This window comes from Carassius gibelio, chromosome B5, assembly GCF_023724105.1.
Source record: "Carassius gibelio isolate Cgi1373 ecotype wild population from Czech Republic chromosome B5, carGib1.2-hapl.c, whole genome shotgun sequence".
In the NCBI taxonomy this organism is placed as follows: Eukaryota; Metazoa; Chordata; class Actinopteri; order Cypriniformes; family Cyprinidae; genus Carassius; species Carassius gibelio.
Window position 1 is genome coordinate 37,824,144 of NC_068400.1, and position 25,258 is coordinate 37,849,401.

Genomic DNA, 25,258 nt, shown 5'->3' on the forward strand with positions numbered 1-25,258 from the left:
AGAACGCCCACCACACACCAGCTTACTGGTGGAGAGGAGACGGAGTGATGAAGCCAATCAGCGGATATGGGGAATGTTATTTATTTTATTTTTTATTTTTTTGCTATTTGTAACTACTACAGGTGGTTCAAACAAGCCCAAATATAACTGAACACGGTCATAATAGCCACTTGCTCTTTTGGGCTAGGTTTCTATAAAAAAAAAAACAGAAAAGATTTTTTCTGGTGTATGTAGAGTACATATATAGTTGTGGCTTGTATGGCAGATATTTCTTTAAGAGGTTTGGGTGTTATGGGAATGCTATGTTGTTTGGGGCTGTGTTTCTAATTTTTTTCCCACTAGACCCAAAATGTAAAAGTGTCAGTGGTGAACCTCTGAGTGTGTGAATGATAGGGCCTAGCCCACATGGCTTTTACACTATCATTAGAGCTGTGTAGATTAGTTTGGTTTGTGACATGATTTTAGATTCTTGGAATTCTACAATTGTACATGCCAATGGATTTAGGCATGACTCCAGTCGTCTTCACAAATCATAATAATATGCTGATTTAGGGCTTAATAAGTTTACAATTCTTAATATTATCAATGTTGAAAACAGTTATTCTGCTTAATATTTTTGTTGAAACCATAATAGATTTGTTTAAGGTTCTTCAATCAATATAAAGTTCAAATTGAAACCTTACAATGCTAGCAATGTAAAATGTCTATACGTTCAATTTCGATCGATTTATTTAGTCCTTGCTGAATAAAAGCATTAACTTCTTTACAAACTTTAAACTTTTGAATGATAGTGAATATAAAGTTGTACCTTGGTTTTCTCTGCACATTTGCATTTTATTTTAGACTTTATTTTATTTGCATGGGTTCAGTTGAGCATACTTAGACTGTACATTTTCATTTATTCCTGATTTCATTCTCTTCTTTATATTTTATCGTGCAAAGCATGTTTGTTCAAGTGTACTGCACTGCCCTCCCTTATCCAAATCCAGAATCTTTTCCTGAGCTCTTTCGGTGTTTGTTTTGTGAGGGTGCCTGTAATCTCCCTCTCCCACATCAATCTGCTGATCTCTTTCACATGGCACTAGTGCCAGCCTGTAGTCTCATCTCCCACGAAATTGGCACCACACCCGGCTCTTCTTTTAAACATGCTTTTCTTCCATAAAAATGTGGCCCTTTTATCTAGAGGGTTGCTTGTGTCATTCCACCATGGAGGCGAAGAATAGAGAGGGTCAGGTGCGTGACTGGCTTGTGCAGAGAATAATGAGCTAGTTAAGTGCAAAAAGGTCTGCAAAGAGTATTGTGAAACATCCACTTGAGTGCTAGACCTTTTGAAGAGATTACTCCACCAGAAACTGTCAGGAACAGCACCAACCTCACAGTGCAACTTCATTCTCGGAGGTTGTCTGGTTCACCTCTTTCTAGAGCTTTTATAGGCTAGTAGTCTATCAAACCACAACCACAAAGTCTGACACCCTCAGTGAGTCACGTCAAATTTTCTGATAAAAGCTCCTTTACCCACATTGCTCAGACATCCAGTAGCTTAGAGCGGCATAAATCAAGTCTTCCTTAATTATGATAACCCAACAACCCTGCACACAATATATGGAAAAGACATTTTCCTGCAGAGACAGCATGATTTCATTTTCCTTGTGCCCAAACTGTCTCATTATCTGGCCACTGGGTGAAGTCATTTGTATTCATAAAGCTTAAAAGCATCCATAAGTTAGTTTGAAAGGCCTAACCGCCCTGTTTTCTTAAAAGCTTTATGAGTCGAGAGACTGGCTGCTAGGCAGCTGATAAAATGAAATTCGCTGAGTTGGACTGAGATATTATTTTCCTCTGTGCAGTCATTTGGTATTATGATCTCATGCTTTTTAATTAATATTGCAGCTTTTAAATGGGTTATTAGGCATTGCAAAACTGTATTATTTTAGTTATTGTCAAATAAAACATTTTATCACAACATACCTACCAAAACACCCTTTCAAGTCCAAAATTAAAGGCTGAAAAATATCAAAATGTATATATTTTAGTACCTCATATCATACATTTGGAAAAGGTACTACTTTTGTTTTTGTTTTTTGACAGAAGCCGTTTACCATGTCCTATAATTATTGAATTTTTATTTACCTCTATGGTCAATCTCTGCTAACCACACGGTCTTGTAGTTTTGTTATAGTCTGCCATGTTTCTTAAACCCTCCAGAGCATACTTCTCAGTGACCTGACCCTCCGCTTTGACTCACACATGTATTTTGACTGGCTAGTGATAGAGAATCAGGGTGTGTTTGGATCTAGGACTCTGTCATAGTGAGATCAGTGCCGTTTGACATTCTTCTTCTCTTGCATCTGAATACCCCCTCATCGCTTCGCTCACAGGGTTTCTCTCATCCTAGTCAACCCGATCTTTCATCCACCCCTATATTAACACAAACACAAGGCCGTGTGGAAGTTCTGCTGAAGTGGCTGCTTAAGATAAAGCTCAGATCTGTGGGAAGAGAGATGGTGGGAGTGTGGGAAGTCTCTCTCACCCACCACTCACTCGGCTGGTCTGCTTCTTGTCAGTAAAATTGAGTGTTTGGAGAGTGTTTGTATGTGCTTATGCCGTAGTGGGGACAGCTGAGTGGTAATATTGAGTGTAATTATTTTCTCTAGATGGAAACAGACAGACAGATGGGCAAACAGGAGAGACAAGGTGGTGATATGCTGCTCTGTCAGGTCTGAATGGATGTGGCTTCTTTTAGCAGGAATGTTAAAGGTCTGAAGGCCAGAAAGATTTAGTTCTGCTGGCTGAAACTGAACTCTCTGTTGCAGTAGCGCTATCACACGCTCCATAAACAGCCTTTGTGAATGACTCTTGAACTTCAGAGAAAGAGAAAAAGTGCCTTGAAGTTAGGGAGTGTGTGTGTGTGTGTGTGTGTGTAGATATTTGACTTTCTTTGATGATGAAAATGATGAAAAATGTTTCTGTTTTGTATATTTAAAAGTCAGGGATTTGTTGTTGTTGTTTGCTTATCTTTCTTTTTTTTAAAGAAATACATTAACTTGGTAAGGAGTTATTTAACTATTACAAAGTTACAAAAGATGTCTGTTCTTTTGAAGTTTTGATTCATCCTGAAATCATGAAAAATAGATAACAGTTTACACATGAATATTAAAGAGGGGCAGCTGTTGTCAACATCATTTTAGAAATTATTAGAACGGAAATTATCATTTTTCTTAAGCATCAAATCTGCATATTAGAATGATTTCTGAACGATCATGTGACACCGAACACCGCAATGATGCAGAAAATTCAGTTTTGCCATAACTAGTAAATAAATAATTAAATGAATCTAATCTGAAATAATGCATTTACATTTTAACATATTAAAATTAAATACAGTATAGTGCTGTCAGTTGATTAATCACGATTAACTACATCCAAAATAAAAGTTTTTGTTTACATAATATATATGTGTGTACTGTGTATATTTATTATTTATATATAAATACTTTATGCTATATCTGTAGTTTTTCCTTTTTTTATGTCAAATTTAACTGGAAACGTAAAGAGACTGGCAGGAAAGGTGGGGTGATCAAATCAGGAAATGGTTTCAAAAAGCTTACAGAACATTTTCACTATGCCATGTGTATTGACAGAGAATTATGCATAAAAGTGTCTGCTAAATAAATAAATTGAACTAATGTGAGCTAGTTCAAACTGCTAGTGTGCATTGAAATGGTTATGTGTCTCTGCTGACCACCTGTGATCAGGTCAATACCAGGTGTAAAGACTCAAGTAAGCCACAGAAGCTGACACCGCAGGAGTGTCCTCTTTTCTGAAGATCTTACACTGATCATGTCTGTCGACCTGAGATGCAGAACAGATGCAGGCATGGAGTAAAAGAGAAAGACAAAGATAAGGAGAACAAGGTTACATGAGGTCAGATAAGAGATAATTACACCTGTCTAGATAACACTGAGAACAAGAGGCTGCATGTGTGTGTCCTGATGGCAGAAATGGGGGGGAGAGATAAGAAGCCTGTCCCAGTGATAACAAGAGCTCTTCTCACACACATACAGAGTTCTTGGCACACAGCAGTTCATTCAACTCCCGGTGCTTACAACCTCAGTATTGTCTTGTTCCTACTCATCTCTGAGTGTCTGTCAGTCAGGCCAGTAGCCTGGAGAGATATGAAGCCATATGAACTCGGGGATCATCTTATGTTTCGATTCCTGTTAAACTAATATGAAGAAAAACAGCTGGATTCTGCTATGTCAGATGGACCTCACTGCTCTTGCATAATGAGTCTTTAGCATTGTGATACACACTACTACTGTTCAGCTGGCAGTCCATGAGCCAAATCCAACTCCTCACTATTTTGATACACATCTGATTTAACAAAACATCCGCAGTGTTCATCCTCCCGGGGTTTAGGGACCTGGGGCAGGTGGCATCGGATAGAGGTCCCACAGCTTTAATTTTGCCCCGAGTTTAGTGGAGTTTGATCCCATTTCGGGGGAGTTATAGCCTGTCAAATCTTGGGACTTTTTGCCTTTGGGGGTCTGTATCTCTGGCCCCCGGGGGTCTGTTGACTCGTGGGAAGTGGACTGTGTTTTTTTCTGGCTTTAGTTCATCTATGATAATTGACTGTTTTATTCTGTAGTATGATTCAGAATTTTCAGTCCTGAACATCATCAAATCACATTCATTCAGCACAAATAACTCAACGATGTACTGGTAATACTATTGCTTTTTGTATCTAAAATGACAGTTCTGTGTTAGATTATGATTTTTTTATGAGGGTTGTAAAATATTGTTTTCAGTTTGTTAACATTGACCCTAAAATGTTAAAATGTTAAAGTTTTTATTTTCATAGTAAAGTTTATTATTACAGCTTATTATTAACACTGTTGTATTTCCTTTGCAGTATGTAGTATTTGTACTGTGCATTTTTTTTATATGCATATAATACCCAGATGACTGCTATATGTGCCAAACTGTGCAGTAAAGAAATTTGGGCACTCCAAATGAAATGCTACATTCTGCAATACAACATGCTTTACTGTCAGTGTATTGTATGACAAATTTATATTCAATACATTTGCCAGATACTTTCTTTTTAAGCATCTTGCATTGCATTTTTATATTTCATGTTTTAGCATGTTCCACTTGAACCTTAATGCTGCTAGTGGCATAAGCTCCTCTACAGGACCTAGAATAAAAATAATTTCTTCTTCTTCTTCTTCTTTATGAATTATTTGACAAGACTGCCATAACCTTAAGACTTGTTTTACGCAATAAAAAAAATAATTATATTTAATAATTATATTTATTATTGAGATGATTATTGGGAAACACGTGCACCATTAAAAAATGCATTGCTGCATACTGCATATTATTTCACAAAATATAGCCTGTATTTCATTCAGAAAATTGTTATATAGGTTTTTCTTGAATGTTGCATTGTGTAGTTTGTGTTGCGTATGCTTCTATACTTGTTCTATACAGGTGTCTATACTCATCAAGCTCCTGCCAGGTGTTATTTTAGTGTTAGGATCGAAGCTCTGAGTTCAAGCACACGGTTCAGATGAGGTGTCAGAATTCCTGTGCACAAAGATCAAGCTTTGTAAGAATGCCTGTGTGTGAGTGTGTGCATGTGTATGCCATTTCACGGGATGTGATTCTGAGAGTCTTTGTTTGGACATTTCACATGAACTAGCCATTAGAGATGTTAAAAAAATATTAAACAGTTCAAGCTGGATGATTGTTGCTGGATGGTCAAGATTCTGTGCTGAAAACACAAAGATCTCAGAATCCCTAACAAATAAGATGACAGGATAAGATCCAAACTGATCCTACATGTGGACATCATGGTTATGGTGCATTGAGTCATTTGAAAACCATATGCTGAATTATCTAACTAACTAAAAATATCTGTAGTCACTAATTCCTCACAATTGAATGTCATGATTAATAAAATTTGTGTCAACACATTGAACATATTTAGAAAATGACTTTAGACTTGACAATTTCCATTGTGTAAAGTATGAATTCAGACAAGCTTTCACTGTGACCTTTGATCTAAAGAAATAAGACGTTTCTGATCCAGAAAAATGCACAGAATGCACAGCATACAGAAATCCATTCAGGACATGATTAGAAAAGCAGCTGCAGCTCTTTGTTTCAAGCCCTGTAATGACTTGGCTTTGTGTGTAAGTGTTTTTTAATTGGATTTTTAAACACAAGGAAACATTGAGGTATGATTGCACATGTGACTTACTTTGGGCAGCCGCAACCACAAAGGACACTGTAACTGCTCCTGTAATAGTCTATGGCCACCCTGAAGTTCACCATCTACTTACACTCTCTTTAACTCTGACTTTGAAACTAAATGCAACATTTCTTCTCAATTCACAATTCTTCTCATGCCCATAGTTGAAGTTAGCTTTGGCTTTTAAAGCATTACATACTGAAAGATGTTCTTTTAAGAATTTAATTTAAATTGAGTGATGGTGATTCTTGAGTGGGTATGTTTCTGCTTTATGAAAAATATGATTAAGCGAGGTTTGTGGATGTTTGAGGAAAGGGGCAAAATGAGAATGATTTGTCAGTTATTGTTACTCCTTCCTACTCTAGTAAAAAGTAGTATGTTTATAATGCATTTATTTCATCCTTAGCTCAAATCTATTAACATTTACTGACATATCACCAGAGACTTATTGATATAAAAATGATAATTAAACTTTATTTGGAGTACTACTTGTGTACAATGCACATTTCTTAATATTAAGTCTAATATGTGTTTTAATGATACTATTGATGAGAATTGTAAGATCTTTGAATAATATCGGTCTTTAAAAACAAGATATTTAAAGTGTACCAAAAGTATAGTTGCAATAGTTTTACTTTAGCACAATCAAATATCCTTCAGTATATCTTTAGTTGGACTTCAGCACTACTTCCGCACAATTAAAATGCTTTAAGTATTCCAGTTTAGTATACTTAATTCCAGTATTTTTATTTATAAATATGTAAATGTTTTGGGATTTTGGGAATAACTGAAATCACTGGAAATAAGTTAAATGCATTGTAAAGCATTAGATTATTAGATTATATTATATAAACCCTAATAATCAATGCTTTCAAAAACATTTATCCTTTTTAGTCTCAGCTGCCACCACAACAAAGAACATCTTCTGTTTGCAGGGCAGCTGGTGTGTTGTCTGTTCAGTATCAGTTGTGGGGCTACACTCAGCATATGTGTCTGTTCTGTTTCTAAGTTTTTTGTATTACTATTGCTGTTTAGTTGCATATGCTTTTTTATATGAAAGACTGTGGTGTTTATACTGTCTGCACACCATCATTATCCAGAGGGACTAATAACCGAAGGCTTTCCAAATCTTCCAGTCAGTTTCCTCATCTTATTTTCTATAGGGATTGTGTTTTAAGAGTGTTTTCACTCTCAGGATCGGCTATTTTATCTTTGCTTTAAAATTCCTTTTGACCTCTGGGAGACAAACCCAAAATCTCCTCTTTGTCCCATTTAGGCCTTTTGTAGCACAAACCAGCTGAGTAAAAGTCAGTTTCTGAACACTTCCAAAGAAGACTGTCGAAATTCCATCTAGTGCATCCAACTTATTTTTGTAAAGGAAATGATCTGAAATTGTGAGACAGGTTTTGTAGAGGACTAAAGGTAGATGCCAAAAACTGGATCGTATGCTGCTCCATGGCCTAAAGTGACGGTATTCTTTCAAAGAGTGAAATGAGGCCGAACAAGGCTCTTTCCACACAGTTTAATGAGTGAGACTGCATTCATAAGCACATTAATACAGGTTTATGATCTGCGATTAAGGCAGTAGATGCTGCAAGGAATTTTGGAAGTGCGTTTAGTGCTATTCAGGAGAACTGTAATGTTATAATGATGTAGTTCCTGGATTTGACGCAATAGATATAGCGTTGCTGTGGTAACAGTGTTTTTGTAGTGGACCTCAGTGTTTGTTATTTTTGGGGGGTTAAAGGTAGAATGATATTTGGCCATCTGTGCAGAACTCATAGGGCCTGCAGGTCTTGTTAAAAAATCATGCTGTACTTAACAATGCAGCGGTTGGCCAGTGAATATTTTGTGAACCCAACATGAGCGAACTCAATAAAAATATCCAGTTTAACAACACAGGCAGGCAGAAGATTTAGTAAAATATCTTTTTTTTTTTTCTTGTGGAACAAACAGGTTCCTCAGAAGATCTGAGACTGCTTTGGCTCAGAAGGACGTGCCACACTTGGAATAGTGACCTTGATCTTCACACAAACCACAAAGTCTCTTTCTTTCCTCTTCCTCAGTTATAACAATAATCCACTTGAGGTTATGTGTCACAATGATTTTACCACATGTAATGGGTGTTTTTTTGGCACGAGTCTCTTAGCTGTGGTTAAATCACTTCTTCACACAACCATGCGTGGCTTATTGCTTTTTATATAACCGATATGGCATCAGTATATTGTGCATTCCAGATATACATGTCACTGTTGGTGCATTTTATCAAATTATTCTTGGTGCCTTTTATTTATGTTGTATATGTTCACCTGTTTTGGATACTGAACATTGAAAAGATCATTTTTACATTTAGATTATCTAAATTTTTATTTGTAGTGTTTACTTTTAATTTAGTTTTAACTTCAAATGTTATTCACTTACCTGTTTAATAGACATAAAATGAAGGAAAGAAGGTCAGTACCAGCCAAAATTGTAATACCATTTCAGCCCTGGAATAAACAGTTATTCTGCCAAGTAATAGCCTGTTCATAAAACTGTTCTTAAGTTCATAAAACTGTAAGCTGTTTTTGGTTGTCAAGCAACAAAGCAACTTAAATAAGATGACTATTTGTGGCACTATAGGACAACTCCAGCTCTTTCTTCTCATTTAAGTCTGTATTGGTGGTACATGCTACTTTTAGGCCCTAATTTCCTTTTTTAAGGCTCTCTCCTTGATGTCTGTGTTCATTTCTTGCATGCTGAGGAGCTGATTTTGTGAGGTCCAATATGTGGCAGGCGTTGTTTTCCTGTGCTTGTTTTGTGAATCTCTTGCGGCGCTGTGTGCACTGAGCTGAGAGGTTTTTAATGACTGCAGAGTGTTTGTAGTGGTTGGTGTGGGTAGCCGAGATGATCCCCTCCCTGCCTGTCTCCCTCGCAAACAACATTCTGTGGTTCAGACAGACCATTTTTTCGGTAGCGCCCACTGTTGTATTTTTATGGAGAGAACTGGACGGAGAGGGGGTGTTGACTACTTAATTGCGGAAGTGAATAAGTTTAAGGAAGCTGTGTGAGTCATACAGGGCACAAGTGAGATGACATGGGCACATGTCTGACATGAGGTCGGCTGAGGTCACAAGACAAAGACATGAAAGGGGATCGTGTTTTATGATGGGTGGAAGATCTATATGTTTTTTGTTTCAGCCTAATAAAGAAGGACAAGTGGCCCCCTCTTCTTTCTGTTCAACATCTGTTTTCTTAGTGTGGGAGGAAGTGTCAAAGAACCAAGAGGCGGTTCTGCGGTGTGGAACGTCTCATCTCAGGAGCTTACGGTACGGCTGGTCTGTGGCCTACATGGTTACACATGCTCCTGGGGCTTATTTTAGATCTTCCACAGACACCACATGCCTGTTTGTCTCCTGTAGAAAAGTGTTTCCATCTTGTACACTTTAAAATGTGTTTCCGCCAGAGGATACCGAAGCAGATGGATGGCAGCGTCCTCTTTTAGAATCCTTTTTGAGAGAAGAGGCTTAAGTGGTTTCAAAACCTGACACTGTTATTCAGGAAACCGCTTTTTAGACACCATTCATTAGTGGTGTTTACTAAAACAAGAAGACAAGGATTTTTTTTAAATCATTGTGACATCCCAGAGTACTTTAGCAACCGTCTAGAGTATATGAATTAATTAGAATTTCAATGGATTTTAATTGTGTGAATTTTTATTTCTGCATACTGTTTGCTGCCACAATTTGACTGCAGTTCAAACCACTTTTTCTAATTATAGAAAATAATTAAAACTACATAAAATTGTGTTTTTTATTGCAGTTCTTATTGTGGTTTTCATTGGAGATACTGCAAGAGAGCTCATTATTTTTAGTATGGAAAAGTAAGAGAAACAAAATCAGAATAACAGGGTCATGGATTTGCCTTTTGTTTTCTAAGTTTACAGTCTTCATTGTGTCATCGAGTCACAGTTGTTAGTTAATTTTAAATGAATTTCACTTTGTTTAAAATGGGTGCTGGAGAGGTTAGTGTGAAACGATTTTAAGGTTTAAATTTTTATAGAAACACAGTCCCAGCAGCAGGAAACCATTCACAAACACTCTTTTATTGACCTTTTGTGTATAAACTTTCTACTGCATTTAAGGTGACCTGTCAAGGGCAAATGTGAGAAATTTTCTTGTAGAAGATTAAGGGCTGTTTGCAGTGCACATCTGGATGCTTATGGCATGCACACATTTAGACGAGGGGTGATTGACTGATGTAGGATGAGTAACAGTTGTCAAACAGAAGCCTGTGAAACACCCATGTCTGCAAGCTTAACAGTACTTGATTGTGAAGATGGGCTCCAATCCCCATCTAATCTTCAAGTCTGTTTAGACAGCTCAAGTCATCTAATCAATAATACTGCACATCATTATGCCACACTTTGCATTATGGGTAATCTGTGCAGTCTGCATACTGCTGTGGTTGCATATTAGTGTCAAAAAAGTTGAAGGAGTCAAAATCTTGGTGTCTTAAAAATGAAAATATGTATTTATTGATTGTTTTTTAATCAATAAAAAAATAAATGATATGACATAAAATGAAATATTTTATTTATTTTATTAATTAAATAATATGTAATAATTAGACACTATTTCACTAATATTAGCGCAGCTGTGATAACAGTGATTAAAACTCTTGTGATAATGCTTATGCTTCTATTTTATATTACATTTTCAATTCAAATAGTTATGCTTGTATAAAATTTTTTTAAAAAGTAAGTATTTTTACTAGGGCTGTCAAAAATAGTGCGTTAACGACGTTAATTAGTTGTTTGCCGTTAATTACGTCAAATTTTTTTACGCATTTCACGCATGTGCAGTGTGACAAATTATTCAGGTCAGGAAAGTCTCGTCGATCTCTGAATTCTCAAGATAATAAAAAACAGCGGCGAGAACCGCAACGAAAACACCGAAGATGCTTAAGGTTTTACCCTAGTTATTCTCAAATACATTCATGCCAAACTCAATAACAGAGACGACTTTGGTAACGTAGTTGATACGCTGGAGCTTCTTCCTGTTATAGCGTCCTGTGTTTCACACTTGCGCAGAACGCCTACATGCAATGCAGCGAAAATTACAGCTGTTTGGGAAAGCATATGCATTTTTACTTGGTTTTACTGGCACTTGAAGCCTTCAGAACGTGAAAATATCGATCCTAAAGTATTGTACCAGAGCAAATGAACACCTCCCAAAAACAAGAGTGCCCAGAGTGTTGCTTATGTGATGGTGGCACATGTTTGTGTTTCTGAGTTCATTCTTTCGAGTTTCTCTATGCATAATTTCATAGATATGTGGCTATATTTAACCACTGGTTCACCTAAAACTCTTACACTATCTGTAGTTAAATGGCATGGTTTGATATAGTGCTCGGGTAAATTTGATCTAAGTAAATGTTAAACTTTTGAAATTCAGAAAAAAAGAACCACATGTTGATGAATCAATACATAAAAATCTTGTATCTGTGTCCTGTTATTTATCTTTTGGTATGCATTTCAGAAAAAAAATGGTTAGGATTCATGTGTAATTGCAAATAGTGATTAATCCTGATTAATCCACTGAAAATTCTGATTAATTTGATTAAAAATTTTAATCATTTGACAGCCCTAATTTTTACTAATGCTTTCAGATTTCTGGATCCCATAAACAAACAAAAAAAGTTATCGCTTACTGTCTTTTCTCTTGCAGCAATGGCATTAGGTGTAGTCAGACTAAGGTGTGGAGTGTGATTCAATATGAAGTGTGTGGGTGTGTGTGAAGCCAGACTAAAGTGTGTGTATGTGTGATGTTGACTGATGAGGTGAGATGTATGTATGTAGGAGGTGAGTTTGCCCCCCTCTCCTTCATTTCCCTCCGTCACTCCCTCTCTCCGTCTGTTCTAGCTTGGCTTTGGTCTGCTCCAAGACCTCCAAGGCTGCACCAAAGTTGTCATCGTATGTTTTTGGGTCAGGTGTGTGCTGCTTTTTCTGTTTGTCTGTCATAAAGAGAGAGTTCACCCAAGAATGAAAATTCTGTCATCTATCATTTACTCACCTCATGTCATTCCAAACCTATATTACATTCTGTCCTCTGTGGAATTTTTATTTTTTATTTTTTCCATCTATACAGAGAATAGAATCAATGGGGTCTATTGTTGTGTTGGACCCTCATGAAGATATGGGTTAATGTCCATACTGATCAAGGTTGAATATGAATATCAGCAGTCAGTTTGACCTTGAGCAGTATGGACCTCATTGTGAGTAGCTCAGAAACAATGTAGTCTGTGTGGAACAGAAAGAGAGGGACTGCTTCTTAAAACACAGAGACTGCTTTCTCAGCACGAGTAACTCCCTGTAGACTTGACATTCTATAGGACATTCAGAGAGCGAGCATGACTTAAAATCCTCCATCCCACACACACCCCCTCACACAGACATACACACCCACCTCACCTGCTTTCATCACTACCACCTGGTCTCTAATGAGCTTGTGGTGCTGAGGGCAGCAGTCTTCGCTGACAGAGATGGATGGGGACTTAATTTTTCTTTTTTTTGTCCTAGTCATCTACAGATGTGTTCTTTTCTCCTCTCTACTATACTCAGGTTTTAATCAGGTTAAATAAAGCCACTGTTTAGTTTGAAGCCAGTTGGACTTTAAACCCATAATAGTGTTGTAAACCCTTCAGATGTTTAGTCAACACAAGAAAGTGTTGTCTTTCTGAACAGACTGGATTTGGATGTGGTCTTGTTTGAGATCGCCTATTGGATCTAGACTCTCAAAGCTGATTGTAGTTCAGTATTAGGAGTACTTGTGAAGAGGAATAACATAATTTTCCATATTCATCTGTTTCTTACTGAATTTCCCTTGCAGTGCAGACAAAAATTATCAAATTTAAGTGTATAATTAAAATATACTTTTTAATGTATTATTTAATAATTCATTCATTTTCAAATTTCTTTAAAAAATGAATTTTGTTATTTTATAAGAACTCACAAACTTTTATTAGCAAAATGGTAAATTCTTGTTTTTGAGCACATTTTAGGACATTTTAGTCGATTTTTCCCCATTATTATTGGGGATTTTTTTACCCCATTATTTTAATAGTTAGTAAATCACTGCTCTAGAGGAGGAACTTTCTGTGCCATCCTGTGACTGTGTGCCTAGGTTTATTTTTATTTTCAGCGAGGAATTAAGGCCTGAAAATAAAGGACCTTGGGCCATTAATAATTTCAGGGCTAAACAAGGAACAATATTCCTGTGATTTATAGTGACCCACTGCATACCCATAATTCCCCAGGGCACACTCCTATATTACCTAAGCTGCTTGTGGAAAAGATCAGTAATGTCATCATCCTAATGCCCTTGACCTGTAGAGATTGATCTCTGATTGTCAACCCGCTTTCTGTCCAGTGTTTACAGAGGTAAAAACTGTATTACATTACATTATGCTATGCTTTTATCCAAAGCGACTTACAAATGTCAGAGGTCACATGCCTCTGGAGCAACTAGGGGTTATGTGTCTTGCTCAGGGACACATTGGTGTCTCACAGTGGATTCGAACCCGGGTCTCTCACACCAAAGGCATTGGTCTTATCCACTGCACCATCAACACCCTGTGACCTTCTGTATATGATCAGTGCAACATTTCATTAATGTGAAATGGACGGTTGGTCAAAATCAGTGAACCCACACTTAACTAAACACATCTGTAGTAGTCCCACACACTGCATCATAACTCAGGCCTCAAACACACACACAAACTCTAGGCGCTTCCTTCCACAAACTTCTCTAATTGTATATAAGCTGATAAACAGGAAAACCTCTCAGGATAAATACTCCCATACTTTATGCTGTTCCTGAAAGCAAAAAGAGACTCCGCTGTCTTTTTTCAGAGCTTTCCCCTATGTGATATTTTAGTCAAATGAACTCGCTGATAACCCTGTCCAGCTTTTTCCCAAGCATCTCAATAGGAAGTGACCTCACAATGGTGTTAAGAGCACTCAACCCTTGAACTATACAGACAGACACACACACACACATTCACATGAGCCTCTTCTGACCCCTCAGAGCTGAGAGAGAGTTCAGTTTTATTGCATGCTCTGATGTCACCATCCGCTCTGCTCCTTAAAGACTCAGGAGGAACTTGGTTATTAAAAACCTGCTGATAAAATCGACGTCTGCTCCCACTTGTATACATCCACACACACCCAGGGGTGAGAGGTCAATCTCGCATACATTTGCAGGTTGATGTGACTCTTGGCACTCGTAAGGGGAAGTATATTAATAGTCCAAGAAGGGATATTACAAATCTGGGGGTGGTTGAGCTCTCAGCCCGGTATTCTTGTGATGAATGTGAATGTGATATATTCAGCTCAAATATTTCCATTTAAATAGATATATAGGAATGTGTTAAAGGAATAGTTCACACAATAATGAAAATTCTGTTACACTTTAGAATATCTAACACCTATTAGTTGCGTATTAACATGCATATTACTAGAATATTAGAAATGTATTTGGTGCTATTAAAGAACATATTAATGCCTTTTTCTACTTGACCTTATTCTACATCCCTAATCTTACCAAATACCTAAATCTAACAACTACCTTACTAACTATTACTAAGCAGCAAATTAATAATTTATTGAGAGAAATGTCGTATTTAATATTTAACAAGTGTTACCTATTCTAAAGTGTTAACGAAAATTATTTTATCGTTTGCTCATTCCTGTGTCTTTTATGATCCAAGCACAAAAGAAGATATTTTGTGGACTATCATGCTGTTCTTTCCCATAAAACAAAAATAAATACCAAGTACTATAAATCACACTTTATTTTAAGGTCCAATTCATGCCATTAACAAACCATTAACTACAACCTTCCCCTAAATAAACTCCTAATTTGATTCCTATTAATTATTAGTCAGGTAGTTGTTAAGTTTAGGTATTGGGTAGCACTAGGGATGTTGAATATGGTCACGTAAGATAAACACTTTATATGTACTAATACAGCCAATATGTAAACAATAGGCAAGCTAATAAGCAACTGTGAACTGTGCCTTTTTTGTTCTTTGTGGACAAATGTTTGACAGCCTCTGGTCCCTAAGTGCATTTGTAGTATATAAAAAAGCAGTATGGGCTTCCTTTGTCTTTTTTATTTTAGGATGAACTATCCATCTAGTGCCATTGCTGGGAGATGGAAGGCTGTTCGCATTTGTGTGCGGTTAGCTTCGCTTTTTGAGTTGCTTTTGGAAAAAGACTCCATAGAGGTGGAAAGGTCTATATTTTAAAATCACAGGGACATTTGGAACAAAACACAACCATCGGTAAGAGCAATGCACTATGGGAAATTTCCTTTCTGTCTCCTCCACACACACATAAAAGTAAATCAAAAGAGGTTCCTGAAGGGAACATTTATCCCAAGTTTTGTGGTTTAACGGTGAAACTCTTACCATTCCCTTTCCTCCGCTGGTGAAGTTTGTTTAACACAAAACATTTTGTCTTTCTCTTTGAGTTCTGTTTTGATTTACCCACAAATTTTTCTTTTTATACTGTGGTATATTTCTTACATCTTGCCTTATCCATACAATCCCATTACATTTTCACTCGAAAACGAGACTCCAAGACCATTATTTCTTTACTAAGTCTGAGAACAAGGCAGGTGCCACTTCGCTGGTTCTGGTCCTGTTACTGCTGTGGTTTATCTACGTCAGCGCGGCTAAGCAGACTTCCTGTCCCTAGCCAGTAATGAAGCTCTGAACTGGGTCAGTTGTTTATGTCTAGAGCACCTGAGCTAGCCACAGACGTTTGCTGAAGTAATCTGAAACAGGTCAGTCCAGAGAGTATTAAAACTTCTCACTACCTTGGAAAAAAGAGATAGTGGAAGAGAAAGAGAGAGGAGTTGAGGGAAAGTGAACTGAGGTCCATTTAAACAGCACAAGGAAACCATTGTTTTTAAATGTAAGCCTCTATCTTCTCTTGTCTGCAAAAAGTAACCTATTCCTCCTCTAGATCACTATGAAGATGGAAGGAAAAATGTGATAAAATGATTTAATGCAAGCCAAAATTAAACATATAACACCCAAAATTGTGTTTCTCTTGTGAAAAGCGTATCCAGGTTTCTCCCTCCACATTTGTCTCTTATTCAGCCCTTCTCCTCAAGCTAGGGTTCTGTGGGCTTACCTGTCAGGGAGGCCCCTCTGTGCCTTTCCTGTTTCTGCTGATATGAAGCAGCATTATAAGTGCTTTTCAGAGCGTAACTATCCCAATACAGAGCAAAAGCCAGGAGTTAAATATGTACTGCTGCTTGGCTTCAAATTTGATCTGAACAGAGAGATTCTGAAAAAAGAAATGCCTGGTTTCTAACAAAGTGCACATAGTTTGTTGGTGGACAGTTGTATGTTGGGATATCGCAAGATTAGTCATAATGATTTTCATACTTAAAGTGGCCTCAAAATACAATATTTTCATTTGCATTGAATTTCATTGAATAGATAAATAGAGTTATGTTTTAGTTATGTATGGTTATGAATAGATAACCAAAATAGAACTAAAAAATTTTACCCCCAAGTTCTCTTTTCTACCCATTTTTCTACCCAAGTTCACACAATCCTAGCAAAGTAACCACAGGTGTTGATCGTCAAATTACCTGTGGAAGTGCTAGACTAACGTTAACCAGAACATGTCCACATATGTTTTTGTTTTCCTTTTGAACAGTATATGTATTGATTAACTGTAAAATTGGAATATATGTATTATTGCTTTTATAGTACTTTTAAAAAATGCAGGGGTTGTATAGAATTTCTCACATCTTAAAAAAAGTCTTATAAGTGACCCCTGGACCACAAAACCAGTCTTAAGTTGCTGGGGTATATTTTTAGCAATAGCCAGAAAAAAATTGATAGAAAAAAGATTGATTTTTCTTTTATGCCAAAATCATTCAGATATTAAATAAGGATAATATTCCGTGAAGATATTTAAAAAAAAAATTCCTAGCATAAATATATCAAAACTTAATTTTTGATTAGTAATATGCATTGATAAGATCCTCATTTGGACAACTTTAAAGGCGATTTTCTTAGTATTTAGATGTTTTAGGCATCCTCAGATTCCAGATTTTCAAATAGCTGTGACTCAGCCAAATATTTTCCGATCCTAACAAACCATACATCAATGGAAAGGTTATTTATGCAGCTTTCAGATGTTGTATAAATCTCAATTGCGAAAAAATTACACTTAAGACCAGGCTCACATATGTTTACCAAGGCCACATTTGTTGAAGGTCATTTATTTTTTATTATTTGAACATTTATGGCTATTTTCAGTGTTGAAAATATTTCATGCATGATAATCTGAAATCGTTTGATGAATAGAACAACATTTACTTTATTTTTTTCCAATTTAACCCCAACATTTTAACAGTGATAATCATACATTTTTTTCATATTTGTATTCATACATTAATTTCTGTGTGCAGGATCATCGAGTAACCTGGTTGCCCAGGAGGCTGTAAGAAAACAGGCTATACTTCTGAAACCTGCTTCTAAAACAGGAGAACATATCTCAAGTAAGAACCAAACCTCTAATCTAGATTTATCAATTCAAAATATGTTCCACTTAAGCGATGAACAAGCCCTATAAAGACAAAAGCATCCATAAAACAGCACTGAAGGAACTTGTCCATCTGGAATTGTTATAAATTGTACCCAAGGCCCTTGCAAGATTTAATGATGTAACTGGCTTGTAACAGTAAACAGCTCACTTGTGTTGGCCATTTTGAGTTTGCATGCGCATTTCCTGGTTCTTTTAAACAGCACCTTTTCAGACTAATTCCTGATTAACTTTTCAGCTTGAACATTTTATTTATTCCTTATTAAAGTGCTCAGAGATCCATACCACAGAAAACTTTGTAAACAACAACACTATTTTTAAAAAGAACTCACCTTGGAAGGAACACTGTGAATGCTTTTATTGATCTAATTATGACTTGTCTTTTTCTTTGTCCCCTGCCTATATCTCTCAGACTGTCTGAATTGCAGTCGTATCACCGCCCTCACAGATCGTGTGAGCTCTCTGGAGGCCAAGGTAAAGTCACATCTTTCCCTTTGAGCTTCTTTCATGAAGAAATTCACTAAAAATGAATTACATCCATTAATAACTTTGTTTATTTGTATTCTCTGTGTTTTATGATGCTCTGTCCTCATCACTCCAGTACTATTTAATCACTCAAACAATCCTCATTTAACACCGTTTAATCAATTACCCTTTGTGCTTTCTCTGTCTCTCTACCTTCCTGTTGCTCTTTCTCCCAGGTCCAGCTTCTTACCGCTCCTGCCTCCACCTCTCATCAACAGACGCAGTTAAAAAATGAACCTGACTCCTCCTTACTGATGGGGGCTACACCTGCCAAAGGTTCTCCTGGGGCTCAGGGTCCTGCAGGTATGTTAATCACTTTGTGTTACAGAATAAAGAGCAGTTTGAGCAGTGGTGTTTGTCCCGTACTGTTGATTTAAATGGCCCCGAAGATTGATGTTCATGGTACAAAAGGCCACTTTTCCTTTCCATGCATTTGGCCTCAGCTAAAATCGCATCATTTTGTGGGGTATTCATGATAGCAGTTTTGCACCGGATCCATATGGAGAAAATTTTATTAGCCAATAAGCATGTGGAGATAATCCCATTCCCTATTACAATCATGATAATCCCAGAACCCACCCACATTTTTATTTATCTCCCACTACAGTTGTTGGGGATTTCACTGCGGAGAGATTAGAGTAGATTTAAGTTGTGTGTGTTTGTTGGACGATGTGAGCACTGACGGTTGTGGGTGTTTTTGGGTGATTGCCATGGTGCATGTGGCTTTAAATTGCACCTATTCATTGCCAGTTGCCATAGAGATGTAGAACTGAGACATTAAAGAGGCTTGTGGGGATTTGAAGGGGCTAATTGTATAGTAAAAACTGTAGGACTGCACTTGACACTGTGTCACAGATGTCATTTCCACCAGCCAAACTATAACCGCAGACTTTTCAAGCAACCTTTGTTCTGGAAATATTTCCCTATTCAGTTTCTCTAAGTGTTTCAAAATCAAAAATAAGAAGATAAGAACTTCAAAATAGGATAAGATCCTTCCTAAAATATAAATCATATATACGTCAAAGTCAAATTTTTATAAAATGTTGACATTGTATTTTTACACTCACACACAGAGTAATTAAAGACCTGTAATCTATAAGTAAAATTCTTATAATTCAATAAAATTAGAATAGAAAAACAAATGTGTAGTGCCTCATGGAAGTGAGCTGTCACTGCTGTGCTCTTTTTTGGTTTTCTAGTTTCCACATGAACCCTTCTCATTCATAGTGTAGTTCCCATTTGAGGCCTCTAATTTCTCCATCTGAAGGCATCAAATCATACTAACTTTGTGAAAATGATGAATCATCTCTCATCGTCAGGTTGTGTGTGTCAGCACATCCTTTTTAATGGTTAATACCGAGTCCTCGCTGTCAATGCTCAATCCTATCATCACTAGAAGTGTGGAAGAGATTAAAAGGCGGGTCGAGAAATTTCAGAAATGACTAACCAGACTGTTAAGTAAAATCCTGAGTGCCCTCACTCATCCAGTGTCCCTCCTCCCTGTGCTGACTTGGCAGAACTGTTTAACAAATCATTGCAATTCAGTTCCTTCCACACAGAACACTGAATAGATCTGCTGCCCAGAGGTTCTCCACCTCAGTGCAAAATCAATCCTCTATCCATTCGAAATACCACATCCATGGAGGGTTGTGGTGGAAGGATGAGGCACAAATTAGACTTGAGGGGATTATTTCCATGTGCTTGTTACACAGATGGAGAACGTGAAAGCGAATCTGGTGCACTCGTGGGAGGAACGAGCATTTATGTGGAGCTCTTAAACTATGTGTGATGCTTTGCAGGGCTCACTATAGTGCACGGTTATTGTTATAATCTGATTGAAATGGAAAAAGTGGATACAAATTAGAGATATACAGCTATTCGGAAATGTAGTACATTGCCCTAATGAGCATGATTATTGATATCTACAGCATTTCAAAATACTTTGTGAATAGTTCTAGGTACCTTATTATCCAAATTGATTCCATTTTTAAAATGCACGGTAGTTTTTTTTCATCAACGTAAATGTTTGCATCTACGCTGCAGAACAGGGTGACTGAAATGCAAGTTCACTCTCTGACAGTAGGTGACATTTAATGGAAATTTTTCAAAAAAATTGACTGTTTTACAAACAGTCGTTCAACAATCCCTGCCTGTTTTCCCACTGATTTGTTCCTGGCTCTTAGCTCGTCCAGCTTGTTTTCAAGTGAGCAGATATTGGCAAGCAGGATGCTTGGCGCAGAGCATTAGTTTGATCAAGACATTAGCTGAGCATGAACCCGTACCCCAAAAACTCTTCTGCAGCTCAGTCGGGGGTCCGGGGAAGCTGAATGTGTTGGATTCTGTGTTGGACTTTTTCCATGTCGAGTAAGGTTTGTCTATCATAAGATATACCAAATGAGAAAGGCAAGAAGACTGTTCAAATTACAGTCTCCTTTTTCTCCTTGCCTGGTTGCTGATATAGATCTAAACTACAAAGTCTTTGTGGCCCTCTTCAGGTAATTCACAAAGGGGGCCAGTTTTCGTAACACAACAGGGTTGTTGAATTTGCGTTACTCATTCACAATATTCCTGCAACATAAACTGTGTGGATGTGTTTATGGCCAAATGCTTGGTGGGAGAGAAACATGAGATTTTATTTTATCATAAAGTCTTTCAGGGGGAGAATAACATGAGTGACTGTGTAAATATATCAATGTATCAGTTCATAAATTATTCCTTCAGGGAATCCTCTCTCTGCAGTGATGTCACAGTTGATGATCTCACATGATGAGCTCAGTGTTATTTAGACTGTGTCTGCCAACAGGCACTCCACTGATCCACTGATTTTTATCGGGCTGTGGGACGGTTCCAATGGCAGGCCTGGAAGATACTTGATGGAAGATTGACTTTTTTTTACAGACTAGTGTAGAGAGCGCTTTAAGATCTGGAGAATCCTGATACTTCCTGTACAATGGTAAATTTGTGTGTGTTTGTCCCAGGTCCACAGGGCGAGAGAGGCCAGGATGGCTTACCCGGTAAAGACGGTAAGTTGGTTCATGTCTTTTCACCGTTCATTGCAATCTAAAATACACACATTCACACTTCTGCACTCTCACAGTAGAGGTCTGCTGTCCAACCTTGGTTCATTCTTACAGTTTGTAAGGAGTAGAACCTTTCTAAAAGCAGCAGGTTTCCCTTGATCACTGCATGCATACAACAAGAAATGATAAAGATTAGCCCAAAGAAGAGAATTCACCATTTAATCACTCTAAACTAATTTCCAAACTTGAATGACTTTTGGGTTTTACTGCCAAAATATCTCTTTAAACAATTAAAATATGTAAAAAAAAAATATTATTTTGTGTTCTGCAGAAGTATGGTTTGAAAGGAAATGAGGGTGAATAAATCATGGCAAAATTAACATTCTCACTCTGAGAGGGAAAAAGAAGAGCACTAATTTGTACATTACATATGTTCTCTGTCTCTGTAGGTAAACCAGGGTTTCGAGGTCTGCCAGGACCCAAAGGTGAGGCGGGCAGCAGAGGTCCATCTGGGGCTCCAGGGTCTAAAGGAACAGCTGGTCCTCCAGGTACTTTGAACAAATCAAGCCCACCACACCATCACAAGATTCTGAGCGCTAAATCACTCTGTAACTGAAGACAAGCGTCATGGCAGACTAGCTATGTCATCTTAACACATCTCATGTTGCTGTTTAATGTCTAGAGGACTTAAAGGACTAATTCACCCCAAAAATTTAATTTGCGGAAAATTCACTCTGGGGCCTTCAAGCTATAGATGAGTGTTTCTTCATCGAAACATATTTGGAGAACTTTAGCAATGCATCACTTGCTCACCAATGGATCATTTGCAGTGAATGGGTGCCGTTAGAAATGAGAGTTCACACAGCTGATGAAAAACCTTTACAATCTACATGCCTCCAGTTCATCAATTAACATCCTGTGGAGTGAAAAGCTGCATGTTCATAAGAAACAAAACCACGATTAAAATGACAAAAACATCATTTAAACCAACTTCAAACTGTTGTTTCCAGCGAACATGTGAGTTTTGCTTTATCAGCGAACATGTGAGTATTGCTTTATCCAGTGGAAAAGTCATCTGAATCAGGAAATAATTATGCGCAGATAAATCACCAATAATAAGTATGTCCAAAACTATTGTAAACAAATGATGTCAGTGGATTTTGATGTGAGAGGTAGAAATGGGAAGAACTTTTTCACTTGAGGACGCGTTATTTTGAGTTACCAGTTGGTATTTTTGCTAGAAGTGATGGTTTTAAGTTAAAATGCCTTGAGGATGTATTTGTTTATTATAAAAATGCAGCTTTTCACTTCACAAGACATTAATTGATGGACTGGAGTCAAATGGATTACTTGTGGTTTATAGTGATGTTTTCATCAGCTGTTTAGACTCCCATTCTGACGGCACCCATTCACTGCAAAGGATGTAAGTGATGTAATGCTAAATTTTTCCAAATCTGTTTCGATGAAGAAACAAACTCATCTACATCTTGGATGGCCTGAGGGTGGGTACATTTTCTTATTATACATCAGTTTACATAAATGTATCCACTAACAACAGAGCACTGTTTTCTTGTGGAGTGCTGACCTGTGACTTTCAAGAATATGGGTTTCTCACCATGCTGACTTTTCTGCCGTAAGAGACAGTATATGGAGACGTTGCCGAGTCAGCATTGAGCTCCAAGCCCTCTTGCCAAAATATTTGCACTTGGACCACACTATAAAAATCCTTTTTTGTTCACAGCATGTACTACTGTGCTGGGGTTTGCCTAAAACACACACACACTGACTAACATACGTATCACTTACCCCCACGCTCAAAGATAGTATAGAATTTAGTTATAATATATGAAACATGGCCACAGGTATGAAGGGTCTTTTACCAGAGACATGACTGACTGACAGGGGCTTCAAATGACCTTAGGTCTTTACCCGGGCTCCTCAGCCATATGAATCCAATCTAAATTGAACATGAAATATGTATACAATACTTGCTTCTTATTTCTTCCATATGTTTGCCATTCTATTGTTTTCCTTGGATATGCCTTTTTCTTTACGCCTTCATGTCATGCACGATGAACTGTATCTGATTGCTGTATTCTCTCAAGATAGGTATGTTTACATAAAGCAAAGTAGATCTTTAGGAAAACAACGTTTGGGATATGTGTAGCTGACATGACACACTTTGGAATAGTTGACGTCATGGATTGTTAAAGTTGTACTTCATCTAAAGCTTTTTTAGATAGACATTTGTATGTTTAATTATTTGTACTTTCAAAATTGTATTTATCAAACTGCGGGACTATTAAAATGAGCTAGTTAAGCTAAAAAGTGATTCTAAAAAAATTTTTTTTTTTTTAAATAATATAAATCAAATAAATGACATAAATTGTACATTCATTTAGATTTAACCTAAGGGAATTGAGGGAATGGGAGCAATCCCAACAGAGCAATATTATTGGTGGTACAATGGTACATTGCCAGTATGAGAAAGATAATTACTGAATACCATATTCATAGACATTCATTGAATTGTATATACCGTATTTTTCGGACTATAAGTCGCACCATAGTATAAGTCGCATCAGTCCAAAAATACGTCATGACGAGGAAAAAGCATATAAGTCACACTGGACTATAAGTCGCATTTATTTAGAACCAAGAACCAAGAGAAAACATTACCATCTACAGCCGCGAGTGGGCGCTCTATGTCTTCAGTGGTGACTACAGGAGGACTGAGCAGCATAGAGCGCCCTCTCGCGGCTGTAGATGGTAATGTTTTCTATTGGTTCATTTCTCTCAGTTTATTTCTCTCGGTTCATGTCAAATTAATTTTGATAAATAAGTCGCACCTGACAATATAAGTCTCAGGACCAGCCAAACTATTAAAAAAAAAGTGCTACGTATAGTCCGGAAAATACGGTACATGAAAGAGCAAAATGCATTTATTTATTTATTTTTATGCATAAACATAACCATGCCATACTTATTTTTAAGTGAAGGATGGTATGGTTAAATTCAGTGATCAGATTCTTTTGTGTCTGAGTCAGCAGAAAACCGGTCCACACACTTCCTGTTAAAGGGAAACAGGACATCCTCTTTACAATGATGCTCTTACAGACACACAATGATCTGTTATTCACTCAATAATCATCCCATAAAGCAGCAGACTCCACATGACATGAATTTTGTCCACTGGTAAGGCTGTTTATTGACACATGCTGTTGGCATTGTTTCAGTGACCAGTTCTCTGCAGGTATTATGCAAATCAAGCAGCAGAAATAATAAAAAGTCTAATTTATGTAGAAAGGAGGTATGTTTGTCTTATGGAATAGCACTACTTCAGTGCATTTAGCATCTGTTTAAGCTGTATTGTGGATGGTTAGTGAATAATAAAAAACAGGTTTTACATTGCAAGTGTGACACAGCTGTTTACTGAATTTATCCCTCACAAAAAGAAAATTGGTAACTCATATTAAAGGAATTTTATCCTACTTCTCATCTAACCCCTTTTCTAAATAACTTTCATAAACACTTTGTCAAACACCAGGAGAGACTGATGAGAAATTGGGTGATAAGTACCTTGGGATGTCAGAGGAGAGGAAAAAGAAAAGAAGGGACAGGAACAGAGGAAAAAACAAAGACAGGCAGATGAAACTCTTGTTCTGTTTGTTTTACAATCACACTCCCACACCAGCCGTGACGTAGCTTTTCTTTCCTTCATTTTGTTCCCGCTTAATCAAAACTAACAGGCAACAGGGAACCAGCTGGAGGGATCTTATGTAGATGCACGTTCACACACACACACAGACAGAGAGCTGTATGAATCAGCGCAGTCACTGGCCAGCCTTT

The 25,258-nt window shown here is 37.2% G+C and overlaps 1 protein-coding gene across 5 annotated transcripts in view; it reads left to right on the forward strand.

Annotated features, from left to right (window-relative positions):
* The window catches only part of emid1 (EMI domain containing 1), a 65,733-nt gene that overhangs the window by 22,089 nt on the left and 18,386 nt on the right, over nt 1-25,258 (forward strand). For all 5 annotated transcript variants that reach the window (XR_008153803.1, XM_052556011.1, XM_052556010.1 and 2 more), the window contains exons 4-8: nt 17,731-17,820; nt 18,277-18,338; nt 18,566-18,692; nt 21,368-21,412; nt 21,859-21,957. Coding sequence is in view for 4 of the 5 variants with exons in the window: in XM_052556011.1 (XP_052411971.1) it covers nt 17,731-17,820; nt 18,277-18,338; nt 18,566-18,692; nt 21,368-21,412; nt 21,859-21,957 (423 nt within the window). In the remaining variant the exon portion in view is untranslated. The remainder of the gene's footprint in view (nt 1-17,730; nt 17,821-18,276; nt 18,339-18,565; nt 18,693-21,367; nt 21,413-21,858; nt 21,958-25,258) is intronic.